Source organism: Protopterus annectens, chromosome 2.part2, assembly GCF_019279795.1.
Source record: "Protopterus annectens isolate FY-2018-M chromosome 2.part2, PAN1.0, whole genome shotgun sequence".
Taxonomy (NCBI): domain Eukaryota; kingdom Metazoa; phylum Chordata; order Ceratodontiformes; family Protopteridae; genus Protopterus; species Protopterus annectens.
In genome coordinates this window covers 975234494-975248486 of record NC_056730.1, presented here as the reverse complement: position 1 = coordinate 975248486, position 13993 = coordinate 975234494, and the positions used below count along the sequence as shown (strand labels likewise).

Here is a 13993-nt window from a genome sequence, read left to right as displayed (position 1 = left end):
AAAAATAAATAATGTAATGAACCTTAAGGAAATAACAACATGGCAAAAAGGAAGTACGAAGTTAAAAGTAAAAGAGAAGTAATAGAAATTCCACTTAGGTTTTAAAATGGTATAAGTTACTTAAAGCACAAAAAGAGAAACTGACTAGGCTTAAATGGCCTGCAAGGGCAGCTAGCTTAGTACTTGCCTATGATAAGTTCATAGGCATCACAAATAAGACAGTGAAAAAAAAGCACTGAACTTTACTGAATCAATCAGCAAAGAACAGAGAGCAAGTATGTGTGTGTGTATAGATGTGTACGCACGCACACACATACACACACACACACACACACACACACACACACACACACACACACACAGCAATAGAAATAAAAGACCGGAGTATTTGTAACATAAAACTGAGACTGTTGCCTTGTCAAAAAGTAACAAAAAGAAACAGAAAGACAAACTGAAATAAGCTCTTCACTTAACAATAAAAAATAAACATTGCAACAGATTTAAGAAGACAAATTTATTCTGAAATTGAGCAAGCACTAAATGCAGAAATTATAAAGAAACTACAATGGAAGTTGCACCTGCAACTACAGCACTAGACATATACTTCAACTGTCAGTCAGCAAAAGTGAAATCCAAGAAATATCAACAAAGTTGGAGTACAAAATGAATATCATTACCAGTCATACCAGCCTAATCCACAAAACATGCCCTGATGTTATGTGAGCACCTGCAGAACTCATTCAAGTTAAGGTCTACAGAAACTTACAACAAAAAGGTAGGCAAGTCATCTCAAAAACAAGAGAAACAAATAAGCAAAGAATTCACAAGTGAAAAACAGAAATGCATGAATAAGACTACTACCTTTTAATTCAATATGTAAAAATAAATTACAACCTACCTTTAAAAGAATGGAAGATGGAAGGTGGTTAATATTTAGTGGTTCAACGGTCATATTTTCACAAGCTAAAGGTTCACCAGCACCTGAACATAACTGCTGAGCGGAGTCACGTTCTTTTACTGGTGCAATAGGGTGAACTGTAGAGCAGCTTGCAGGTGAAGGCAAAAGACATACATGAACAGGGTTAGCTGAAGCAGATTCACTGCTTAACCCATTCTCAGTGGCTTCTGCTGGAACACCTGCACAGCGAAGCTGCTTACAAGGAGTATCTGCCTGCAGTTTGGTGCATTTACGTTTGCAAACCATATCCGAATACTCAGAGGAAACTGTTTGAAAGAGCTGGTTTCCAATCAGTTTAGCTGGTACACCAGAAAGTAGGTTCTTGTTTCTTTCCTCCAAGATGCCGAGTTCCTTTGGAGACAAAATAAATTTTGCACACTCTTCTGGGTTTGTAAGTGTGGCGTATCTCTCTGCTAGTTTAGATGCACTTTCAAGCTGATCATCATCAAGAGTTGAAGTATTGTGTACTATAAAACACAGCATGCAAGGGCCATGAAGAATACAGTTTTTCCTGGTCTTCCGTCTTCGTTTCTTCACACGCTTACTGTTTTTCGAAACAAGATGGCCCATATAGAAGACTCAGAATCTTTCTGAAAGAGAAAAATAAGCAGTCGTAAGACATACAAATCTGGCTCACAAATGCACACCATCAGCTTTCCTGTTCGTTAGCATTTTCTCAGTTGCAAGGGCTACTCATTTCCCAGCATTTATACCAAAGTCTGCATCGCCTCCATTTACATCAGCAAGTTCCACCATCAGTTTGATAGAAATTCAAAATAACATTCGTAAAATTTGCCTCTCTAAACAAAACTGGCAGTTATACCAACAGAGAAAGCTGCATTAGTAAACAGTACATGTTATTAATATAGCAGAAGTTTAAAATAAGGAGGCATCCATTCAACTTTCTCTTTCTGCTGGTTACTTCATTCAAACCCAGAGAGATATTTGTAAATGCAACTAAAAACTCAAATGAAAAGACAGTTAATTGAATTAAGGTGTGTTCATTAATTAAATGATTATGTAGACTATATAAAGGGAATGTAAATGGTAATAAAGTATTCATCTGATGAAGTCTCAATGCAGCAGACGAAAACACAAGGGCTCAATAGCGTTTATGTTTTACGATTGATTGTGTTTACCTATCTAATTTACTGAGTGGACCGTGGTCTGGTAAATAAACGTTTTCCAGAAAGAAAGAACTTAATTGCCGTTTTTTCTCCACTTCTACACTTGTTTGTTTTTTGGAGTATTGGTTTGCTCACCGTTACAAACTTTTTTCTTGTTCTTTACTTTAATTTAACAGTTCTGGGTGCTTCAAAGATATGGGCAGAATTGGCAATGATCACTCTTGGGAGACATGCTGTCCGTTCGATCATGTAGAGCAGTTCAGCTGGCACTCTGACAAGAAATTCTTGGTACTGCAGCTGGAGACTGATGCATGTGTAGAATGCATGCAAGTGGGCTAGCTCTACATGATTCATCTTGCTGGAGCATCCAAAAACTGGTGCAGAGAGGGCAAAAATATCAGGAGCAACCCCTTCTCCAATTCCACTATGTAATGTTTTCATCATCTACCACAGTCTGCCTCAGGTCTCAAAATGATGATGGAGATAATGACAGGCTAGGTAGTGAAAAGGTCAAAGGAGAAGGCTTGCAGGCCGATGAGAATATGAGATTCAAGAAAAAAGCACAGTCTCTGTCTGACTATTGCTGATCTCTGTCTGCAATTGATTTTGAATACAAGTTTTTCATTTAAGGTTCGGTTACTTCTATTTTTTATCTTTTTCTTAAATTGTGTTGGTTTTAAGTTTTTTGTTGAGTTTTAAGAGGTACTGCTAGAGTCAATTAGAAAAGAATTCCTTTGCAAACAGTGAATAACATCCAGCTAATTAGTGGGAGGAGCTGAGAAACACCATTCCTCATTTAACTAGAAATACTTGGAGGCATCTTTATTTAGCTGGAGTACTTGTTTGACTTGCTGTTCTTTGCCTGACTATTGCTGTTCTAAGTCTGTATATGATTTTTCGTACCCACCTGCCCTACTATTGTACTCACACTTGGTGGCTTTCAAGCTGTCCACCCCTACTATAAATCTGATTTTGGACACTCCTCCCAGTCCCATCTTATCAGCTCATTCTACAGAATACTAAGAGACCAGTTGGGAAGGCCCACCCCCTTAGTCTCTTAAACTTGAATTATCTTCCGTTGCCTCCCTTCCCACTTAAAAACATGCACTTTATTCAGCAGCTTTTACTGTATATGTGCTTCTTCCTACCTTATTACTTTATTTTGCTTTTTGACATTTGTTCTTTAAGTGTTCAGTTGCATTTATTCTGCTGCATTTATTACTACCTGTAAAAAGTAGCCTGATTAAATTGAAACTGTCATTCTAAGCCTCTTACTTTTGATTTTAAGCACTTGGGCTTCAAACTAGTTATCTTGCATAAGGAAGGTTTGCGGTCTACACTCTTGTGGCAGGAGAGGTGGCTTACACCCTTAAGTTGGGAATTGCTAGTTGAAGGCTTATTGTTTCTATTATTCCTAGTATATTTGTTCTGGTCTGTGGTCTGCACTCGTGGCATTACTGTCTATACAGATTTTGCTCATAGCCGAGCACTGCTCATCAAGTTGCTTGTGTTATTGACTTGTTCAATATTTGTTTTCCTCCCTCCTCCCTAGTAGATCAGTGACCATGGATATGCACTTCCCGACTCTCTGTGGCCAGTCTGGTTGAGATGGGTATTCTGAAACACTGTATCAACTGCCTCATGTACACTGACAACCCACTTATTCTTAATAAAACAGATTGTGTACGCGAGAGGTATAAATACACTTTAACACTGGAGACAAACTTTTACATACAACCAAAACTAATCCTAAAGAGGTTGCCAGTGACAGTTTCTATCACACCTACTGCACATGGTAAAAACCCTACACATAAAACTAGGCACTTAGGCTATTGGCCCAGAGGCCCTTACAAGCCTAGCCAAGTTTTGCAACCAAATCAGCATCTGTTACCCCTGTCAAGCAAGGACATAGGTGGGATCCCAGGGGTGAATTTTCTGTCCCCCATCCAATCATCCAGGTTGCATTTAAAAAGGGACAATGAGGTGCTCTGTTTAACATGAAGAGGGAGCCTCTGGGACACAAATCTGTCCCACCAGCGAGTTCTATTAATGTTGCAGCCCATGTTTAGGTCCCTAGTACGTGTTACACGAGTGTTGTTGGTTTTGCAAATATGCAGCATTTCCAATAAGGCAGGATCAGAGATAGATTTGTATGCTAGACAGAGATCACCTCTGAACAGTCTGTATGAAACAGAGTAGAGAGAGACGGGGTCTTTAGCCTATCCGCACAGGATAAATGTTTGAGATCCTGTATTCTGCTAGGTCAGGAATCTCTGTGGTCTCTCCAGCTGCTGTAGGTGTTTGGTGAGGTACATGCCAAAAGGGGAGTTGTACTCTATTGTTGACCTGATAAGTGAAGAGTAAAGGGAAATTTTGATTTTTTTTCCTGGATGTGACACCTTTCCTTATGAGGCAGGCCATACAGAATGCCCTTCGCACCACAGAGGCTACATTATGATCAAATATCAGGTTGCTGTCAACCTGGGCGCCCAAATCTCTCACCAGTGATTGCATGCTTAGGATGCTGTCATTGATGTGGTAATTTGCAAGAACATAGTTTTCTCCAAAGGGGATAATGATGCACTTTTTGGCATTGAGCCTGAGGCCATGTGCTAGACACCAATTATTTGAGTGAGACTCTCTTGTAGAATGTCCAGATCGTTTGGGGAATCAATGACATCCCCCAGTTTGCAGTCATCTGCAAATCTGGTTAGCCACAGACCTTTGGTTTTAGCTTGTACTTCAGAGAAGTAGATTCCAAAAAGCAGAGACCCCCAAAAACCAGTCCCTGGGGTACACCCCAAGTTAAGGGTCTACTACTGGAGGTAGATTCCTCTATTTTGACCGCGTAGGTTCTGTCAGTGAGCCAGTTGGCTCACCATCTAGTGACACATGGGTTAATGCCAAGCTGTGTGAGTTTGTCTATGATGCCCGAGTGAGGAATGGTGTCAAAAGCTGTGGTCAAGTCAAGGTAGGTAGTATGCACATTTTTACTTTCTTCAAAACAGTTACCAAGGCTCTAGATGAAGTCCACCAGATTTAAGAGGCATGCTCTCCCTTTGACGATCCAAACTCTGTAGGATCAAGTGTCTGGAGAGTACCGATGTCCTTATTTATGAGGCCCATGGATAATGAATTCCATGGTCCTTACAGATCAGGCTAGTTATGCTAATGGGCCTATAGTTTCCTGGGTCAGTGGATGCACCATCTTTACTTCAGTGGGATGACAGTGGTGGTCCTCCACTCAGCTGGGACAAATCTAGTGCTCAAGTGGAGATTGAACAGGGTGCCCAATGGTGTTGCAAGTTCCTGCTTGAGCTCATGAAGGATGCAGCCTGGGATGACATATGACCCATGGGGGCAGTATGTTTTGCCTTAACGAGGTCATTTATGATCTGCTTGCTGGAGCACTGTCTGGGGGGATGGGGGGTGAAGTTTTCACTGAACCTGTCAGCTAGTAGGTTAGCTATGTCAAAAGTGTTAGTGTGGGTGGTACCACTGACTTCTAGTTATGTACAGCTCAGGGTCTTGCCCTTGAGATTACGGACATAGCTAAAGAAGGCCTTATGTTTGTTTTTTATTGAGGAGGCCAGTTTGGACTCAGTTAGCTTTTGTGAATTTCACAAGGGCCCTTACCTGCTTGTTCAGGCTTAGGAGAGATTGTTTTCAATTTGGGACCTGCTCCTTACTTTTGGACAGCAGTATTTTTTTTTCTTTTATTGTAGAGTCTATTTATAACAGAAGTCCACCAGACTAGTTTGCACTTCCTAGAGCATGTCTTGGTCCTGTCTGGGATCGCAGAGTCCATACAGCTACATAGGTGTTTATATAGGTCTTTGGTGTAGGTCTCCACGCAAGTGTCAGACCTCACAGGGGAGGAAGGGGCTACAAAACTGTTTAAACCTGCATGCAGATGATCAAAATCAGCTTTGGAAAAAAGTTTTTACGTCTGATCTTAGCAGGGGGGGGGGCAGGCATAATGGTGACTACAAAGGAGAACGCTTTGGAGTCGGATCTTACTTACCAGGGTGGAAGACACTGTAGGGGTGCTACAGCATTCACCCAGGTTTGTCAGTACCAGGTCTAAGTTTTTTTCACCCCTAGAGGGATTGTTGACCATTTGGTCCAAGGCATTAGAGTTGACAAAGTCAAGGATTCTCTGGTTAAGTCATTTTTGCATGAGTAGTTCTTCCAATCTATGGTGGAGTAGTTAAAGTCTCCCAGGATCTGGGTGAATTGTTAAATCTTGATAGATTCGAGTAGATCCAGGTAAGTGGAATGGGTATCTTGACTCATGAATGGGGGTCTATAACTAGCTATGACCTGAATAGCTGTTTTGTCTACAGTTAGCTACACCTGAAGAGTCTCATGTGCATCATACTGACTGATCAGACTGGAGGTGTATTCATCTTTAATGTACATTGAAACTCCACCTCCTTTAGTTTTATTTCCCTCAGTTTGGGGTCTGAATGTATGAAAGAATGAGTAGCCTGGCAAGGCAGGGGTGCTCTCAACAGCTTTGAACCAGGTTTCTGTGACTGCAAAAATGTTTGCACCTTCCAAGGTTAGGAGTGCTTCCAGTGAATGCAGTTTCGTGTTTAGGCTCCTAGCATTTAGCAGAATAATCTCTAATGTATATTTTGATGGATTTTTTTTACATTGGGAATTTTGTCCTTGTGACATTGCCTAAAAAAGGCACTATGAGGGAGGCAAGAGCCTTTGCCAGTAGCTGGAAGCCCAGGGGTGACAGATGAAGGCCATCTCTGGCAAAGCATTGAAGCCTATCAATAGTGTCATCCCACACTGTCAGGTACTGGATCCCCTTGGAATTACACCAGAAACTAAGCCAATTACTGAAGTCCATCATTTTCTGTTTGTAATGAGGCATCATTCTGGGTGACGGTAAAAATACTTCTCAAGGCTAGGGACATACCTGCATGGGACACGCATTCAGTGAACTGTCATGTCTCTCTTCATATAGTCCAGAGAGGTACGTCTCAAGTCGTTCACACCAACATGGACAATGACAGAGTCATAGGAGTACCTGTTGACAGCCACCAGTGCTTGCTTACTGTGCCAGATTCTGGCACCAGACAAGCAACTCACTGTAACTTTCTCCTTATCCAGCCTGGTGAGGGGCACATTTGTGTCTCTCACAATTGAGTCCCCTAGGATTAATATGTTGGGTTTATTGTCGGGCCTTAGAGGCTGTGAGACATTGGTGCATGTAATGTGTGTTGTGAGATGTGTGCTTGCGTTTTTGACTGGGAGGTCTCTTGTGTTTTGGTATGTTTCTGTCGAGAACCTCCACATACGAGGTCATGTGTTATGATAGTGTGGGTGGTGTGTGAGGTGCGATGTTTGTGCAGACGACCTTCTCTGTGCCAGATCATAGTGGCTTGTGAGTGAGAAAGTTTTGTTTCCATGTTTTTAATGTAGTTGCATCTCTCACAAATTGAGTTCTTGGGTGCTAAGAGCAGAGGGCTGTTTGTGTACATGAGGCATTTGCTACACTGCCACAAAAGGCCCATATCAACCAGACTAGCTGGGGAAACTGCAGGGAGATGCCCAACCACATTTTTGAGAATTTCGAGGAGGGACCAAGGAGACCAATTGGAGTAGGGTGAGTAAGGGGTGGGAGAGGTCTGAGGCGGTATTCAGCTAGGTGTATACAGGGGCTGGGCAAGTTTAGTGCATCACTGCTGCTTCACAACCTGCCTCACAACCTCAGGAGGACACAGGCTCGGCTAGGGAAAATGTGAAGAAGGAATATCTCATTAGAGGTTTATCACAATGCAGCACTGCTAAGCGACATGCAAACAAGCACAGGCCTGTGCAAACACAGGGTATAAATACCACCAACAGCAGCCTTCCTTTGTGGAAAAAATAACCAATAAGGAGCCACACACTGAGCTAACCACCTATCTCGTCTCACCAGGGGGTTCCAGAAAGCACACTACTTTCACTAGGGTGCAAAGGGGTTTCCACCAACAAGAATGGTCAGGAGAAATTTCAAAATAAACCAAAAAATCCCGAGTACAGCAAACTTGTACCAAGGCTACTTTCAACTACTTAACAGCAGCTCTTTTAAAGTTAAAACAAGTAACCTTCCAAAAACACTGCAACCTTCTGCACAGTACAATCAAAGAAAGGGTCCTCGGCCATCACATAAACACTCCATTTAAACACCACCCACAGCTAACCCATAGTAACACTGTATCCATTGCTTCCACTGCTAAGACCTAAAGGCAAAACCAGCACACAGCCAAATTTCTTGGTCACTGGTGATTCTATAGGGCAGTACACCGATGTGCCTTTCACCAGACTGAGTAAGGACACAGTCACGGTTAGCTGCCTTTCCAGGACTAGGATCCATCAAGTCACACAGGCACTCGGGTCACTGAACCACAGGTACCAGTATGACTCTGTCATAGTCCATGTAGGTGTTAACGACCGGAGACGTTCCTCCCTTGACTATATGAAGCAAGACATGATCGAGCTCGCCGATTGTGTGCATCAGGCAGGTACGAGTCTAGCACTGAGCAGCATACTACCCTCTCCAAGGATGATGTCACGTTATTAATAGAAAATGATTGCCTTTAACAGTTTTCTTAGTTTCTGGTGTCAATCCAGGGGGGTACGATATTTGATGGCCTGGGAGGACATGGTTGATGGACCACACTGCTTTGCCAGGGATGTTTGCACTTACCCCCTCCAGGCTTTCAGATACTGGCAAAGACCTTTTCAACCCTCATAGTGCCTTTTTTTGGGCCATGCCAAACTGATAAACTACCAACTTAACTAAACCTATGAAGGAATATCTGAAGGTGGTAGTGCCCAATACTTGGAAGTCTTAACAAGAAACTCCACTCCCTGCAAGCCTTCCTCTCCCTGGAGAATATAGATACCTGTGTAGTAATGGAGACATGGTTTAAAGTTGCTGAGAGTACCCAAGCAATCCAAGGTTATAATGCCTTCCACGCCTTTTGACCAGCTACTGCACACGAGAAAACTAAAGGTGGAGGAGTGCCAGTCTATATCAAGATTAACCTCCCGTCCAGACTAGTAAAAGGGTAGGACCCACTGGAACTTGTACATGTGTAGCTCACCATAAACAGGGTGCTGTACCATGTCCTTGCAACATATAGGGCACTCTCCATGTCTCAGGAAACCCATACTACCTATCTTAGTGTACTAGAGTCCTTCACCGTTCAGCCCAATTTGATATTCATAGTGGAATCTCAACTACTACTCTTCTATAGACTGGGACTCCAACACCATTTCTTATGTATAAGCCCAGCAATTCCTACACTTTAATACCAACATCCTGGAACAGCTGGTCCTTGAACTTGTGCTCACGAACATGAGAAACCAATGTTCCTCACCCAATGTAATATCTTTGCTCATCAGATTGGATCATAAGGCAGTATTACTTTAAATAAAAATTGAATCCTGAGATCCAGCAAAACAAAAAACCTTCAGGAACTATTCCAAGGCTAACCTCTCTCTCTACCAAGAAACACCTTGGCTAAATTCCAAGCACCCCTCAAACCGACTAAACATTATATAAAACACACAGCCATTTACAAAATTTCTGTACAGCCATATTGACAGCTGTATAGATCGAGCTGTGCCCACTCATATTAAGAATAAAGACAAACTCAAGAGACAAGCCGTTCTGGTGGAATTACTCTATCAAATCAACAACAAAAGAAAAAAAAACATCTTGGCCAAACACAGGAGGAACAAAGCCATATATACTAAAAGTCGACTGACCAATCTAAAACAGGCAGCTACGAGGGTTAATTAATACTTCAAAGGCTAAATTTGAAGAAAAAATATCTTTTCAGGCAAAGAAAACCATAAAGATTTCTACAGCTGTATCCATAACCTCGGAATAAATACACAACACTGCGCAGTACTTACTGTAAATGACATCACCCACACTAAACCAGAGGCCATTGACGACCTTTGGGTTGAAAGGTTCAGCTCAAAATTTCTCCCCCCAGATAGTCCAAAGGATGTACCACATAACACAATCCCCCCCCCAACCAGTACTATACAACATGTCATTAACGCACTTTCCAAGGCCAAAAACGCTGCATCTATGGGCCCAATAACATCTGGATGTTTAATAACAGCACGAAACATAACCTCTCTGGTCTACTTGAATCACTTTTCAACTGGAGCCTTCAGTCAGCTTTTGTGCCCAAGGAATGGAAGATGACTACAGAGGTCCAACCACTGATCCAGGTAACTACAGGGCCATAAGTCTTACCAGTCTTGTATGCAAGGCCATGGAAAGAATCATCATGGACATGAGGACATGGGATCCAATGTCTGTAAGTTACCTATCACAGTTCAGCTTTGTTAAAGAAAGGTCAGACCTATTAAACCTGGTTGTTTTTTTGAGTGGTTTCATCAAAGCATTGGATGAAGGTTAAGACTGTGCACACAGCTTACCCAGACCTGGCCAAGGCTTTTGATACAATACCCCAATCAGGCATTATAGACAAGCTCACTAATTTACGTACAAACTCTTATCACCTGCTGGATAACCAACAGTCTCAGTGATAGGACCCAGGAGGTCAAAATAGGGGAGGTCACCTCCACCAAGAAGCCAGTCACCAGAGGACTCCCCCAGGGCTCAGTACTGGGCTAGTTCCTTTTTGGCATCTATTTTTTTCTGAAATGGAAGCAAATGCTGAGGGTTTATAGTAGACTACATTTGCAAATGAAGCTGGAGGTTATCACCAACTCCCCTGCATACACTAGCATTCTTCAAGAAGGTTCATCTACGTCTAATAAATGGTGCCAAAGCCATGGTCTTAAACTCAATCATAAGAAATGCGTACTTGCACCCATTGGGAAATCAACAATTCTGGCTAATTACCATGTTGATAATACAACCCTAAGAGTCATCCCAGTGGTCAGGGTTCTGGGTATGCACGTAGACAGTAGCCTTACTTTCGACCACCACGTGGTCACAGTGGTGAGGAAATCCTTTTATGTTGCATAACTTATAAATACAGGTATGGCATCTAGGTCCAAAGAGGTCATTATTTCACTGTACTATACCCTTATCAGATCAATAATGGAGTACAATGCTCCATCTGGTATGTACCTGACCAGGCATATGCAGTAACTAGAGCGACCTCAAAGATTTCTTACAAAAAGAATACAAAGCGTACACAAACCTGCCTTAAGCAGTGCACCTTAAAGACCTTTCCCTCTACAATTTTTCTATAGATTGCTGAGGGGTGATCTATGCCAATCTTACAAAGCATCCACAAAACCCACACTTTTGAATCTCTTACATATTTATAAGAGAAACAATACCAGTAGTACAAGATCCAAGGACCTGAATTTTGCCTGCGACATGAACAAAACATGTTGGAGAGACAAATATGTGCCCTAGAAACTGTCCCTCCTATTGAACAGGCTTCCCATCCAAGTAAAACTGGGTTAGTCTATTATCAAGTTTAAGCACAACCTAGATAAGTGGATGGTGAATAGGAAATTTACACCAGGCCTGCCATCCATATCACTTATGGGCAGAGGCAGAGGTAGCTTATAAATGCCTGGCCCTCAATCTCCTATTTGGATGTAGGACATTATTGTTTCGGGAAAACTTGGCTAGGTTAGAAAGGCCCCTTGGAATGTTAGATTCATAGACTATTAATAAGCTATGAACACTAGAATCTTTTAAATCAGAAAGAATTATGACAAGATGCTATATGACAAACCAGTAAAGTTCTGTTTATTCTTAGTCTGTGATCCAATGACTGTGCATTTCTTAGCACCTTTAAAATGTAACATAGCAGAAAACATACTCAGTCCTTCACCACAGATTGGGGGGGGGGGATTCTAACATGAGGAAAATGTTAATACTCTACAGATCTTTGCGTTGTTTACCTTGTCACATGCTGTTTCAAGCAGTTTTCCCCGAATATTAAAAAATGCATTTCCACTAGAACCACTTTATTGTGAAATTCCTAAATTAACTCCTGTCTCACACAAGTTCAACAAATGAACAAATAGTAAACCAAAGGTGCAATAAAAAAGTGCATTAAAAAAAAGTTCACAAAAAATACATGTACGCATACACTACACACATGCATGCATACACACATACATACAGGGGTGTGCATATATTCTATAAATGCATAATATACATAAACAATGCATAATATACATAAACAGTTTGCACGCACCCACCCACACGTGTGCACATAAATAAACGCACACAAATTTTCTGAATAGTCAGCTAGTTGACAGAGTGAAGATCTTTGGAAATTCAATGAAAGCATTCTTTGTTGAGAGCGCAGGTATCAAAAGGAGTAAGATAAAGCTTTTTTTGTAATGTTAAGTGATGGTTTGAGTTTTAATACCAAAACATTTTGGCATTAGGGTAGGTGTGTGTGGTTTTGTATGTGTGTACATGCATGTGCTTTTACGTGTTAGGATTAAAGAAAAGTCTAAGGAAGAGGATACATTTAGAGTTGTGACTGTGTGCTGGTACATGTGATGCGTGCCCTAGCATGGGAGTGTTATGGAAAAGTTTTTTTTCTCATAAGGTGTATGGACCTGTGATTAAGGTCAGGGGGAGGGTTAAGGTTAACGCTCATTAGTAAGTCGGTGCAGGGAGGCTCAGCACATTATACCCAAAATCAGTGTAGCCATTGATCTCCTTTCTTAACCTGTCACAACAACGTTAGATGACTTATCACAATCAATACCAAGTAAAATTGGTGAGCAAAGGGATTCAGATGCATCTGACTTTCAGTCAAGAAGCTGAACATGAACAGTAAGTTCTGGACTGGAAAATTCCACTAACAATAAAGCAAGAATATCAGCAGACTCCTTGGTGTCTGACAAAACCACACTCAATACAACTTTGGAACAGAAGATTACAGAGAACTCTTAAACTCCAGGACATACCATTATAGTAGCCAGTAGAGAATATGCACACACACAAAAAAAAAAGCGCCTTTTTAGAAAGAATAGATCTGAACTTTAGTTTTAGGAAGACCAACATTAAAAGATCCCTTTTCAGCGATAAACCATAAAGGTTTTGCTGACTTATGCCAAGAGAAGAGCCAGATGACTAACTAGACTTCCTTTGTTATGGGCAGTAGATATGCTTGAAGTTTCTGTAGACATCTCCATCATGTCCCCCATACACCCTAAACAAAGTTGTGTGTGTGTGTGTTTTTTAAATAGGTATATATATATATATATATATATATATATATATATATATATATATGTGTGTGTGTGTGTGTGTGTGTGTGTGTGTGTGTGTGTGTGTGTGTGTGTGTGTGTATATATATATATATATATATATATATATATATATATATATATGTATATATGTGTGTGTGTGTATATATATATATATATATATATATATATATATATATATATATATATATATATATATATATATACACACACACACACACACACACACACACACACACACACACACACACACGTGTGCATCTATCAGTGGCAGAATAGTCCAACTACAAGCACCCTTTCTGAACAGAAGTTTAGACCATTTTTTTTAATAACATCTTAGAGGTTTAGCCACATTGGGACAAATGGACCTAGGCGCAGTGGCACAGAACATCAAGAAAAATACTTTCTGGTAAAAAAAAAAAAAAAAAAAAAACAGAATACATTTAGTGTTCATGGTACATAAAGGACAGAAAGAAAGAAAGAAAGAAAGAAATAATGGAAAAAAAACCCTACTGTATTCACACACAACAGCAACCATATGTCAATGAAAATCACTTACAATACTGAAATAATTTGTGATGTCACACTTTACTGACTATACTTTACAACTGTACTGAATTCCTCAGCATTTCCCGTTTTTGAAAGCAAAATAATGGGGTGCCAT

General features: G+C 40.9%; 1 protein-coding gene across 1 annotated transcript in view; it reads right to left on the bottom strand.

Annotated features, from left to right (window-relative positions):
• FBXL17 (F-box and leucine rich repeat protein 17) overlaps positions 1-13993 on the bottom strand; it is a 251453-nt gene that overhangs the window by 186672 nt on the left and 50788 nt on the right. The window contains exon 2 of the mRNA XM_044064478.1: positions 899-1548. Within this exon, the coding sequence (XP_043920413.1) occupies positions 899-1528 (630 nt within the window). The 5' untranslated portion in view covers positions 1529-1548. The remainder of the gene's footprint in view (positions 1-898; positions 1549-13993) is intronic.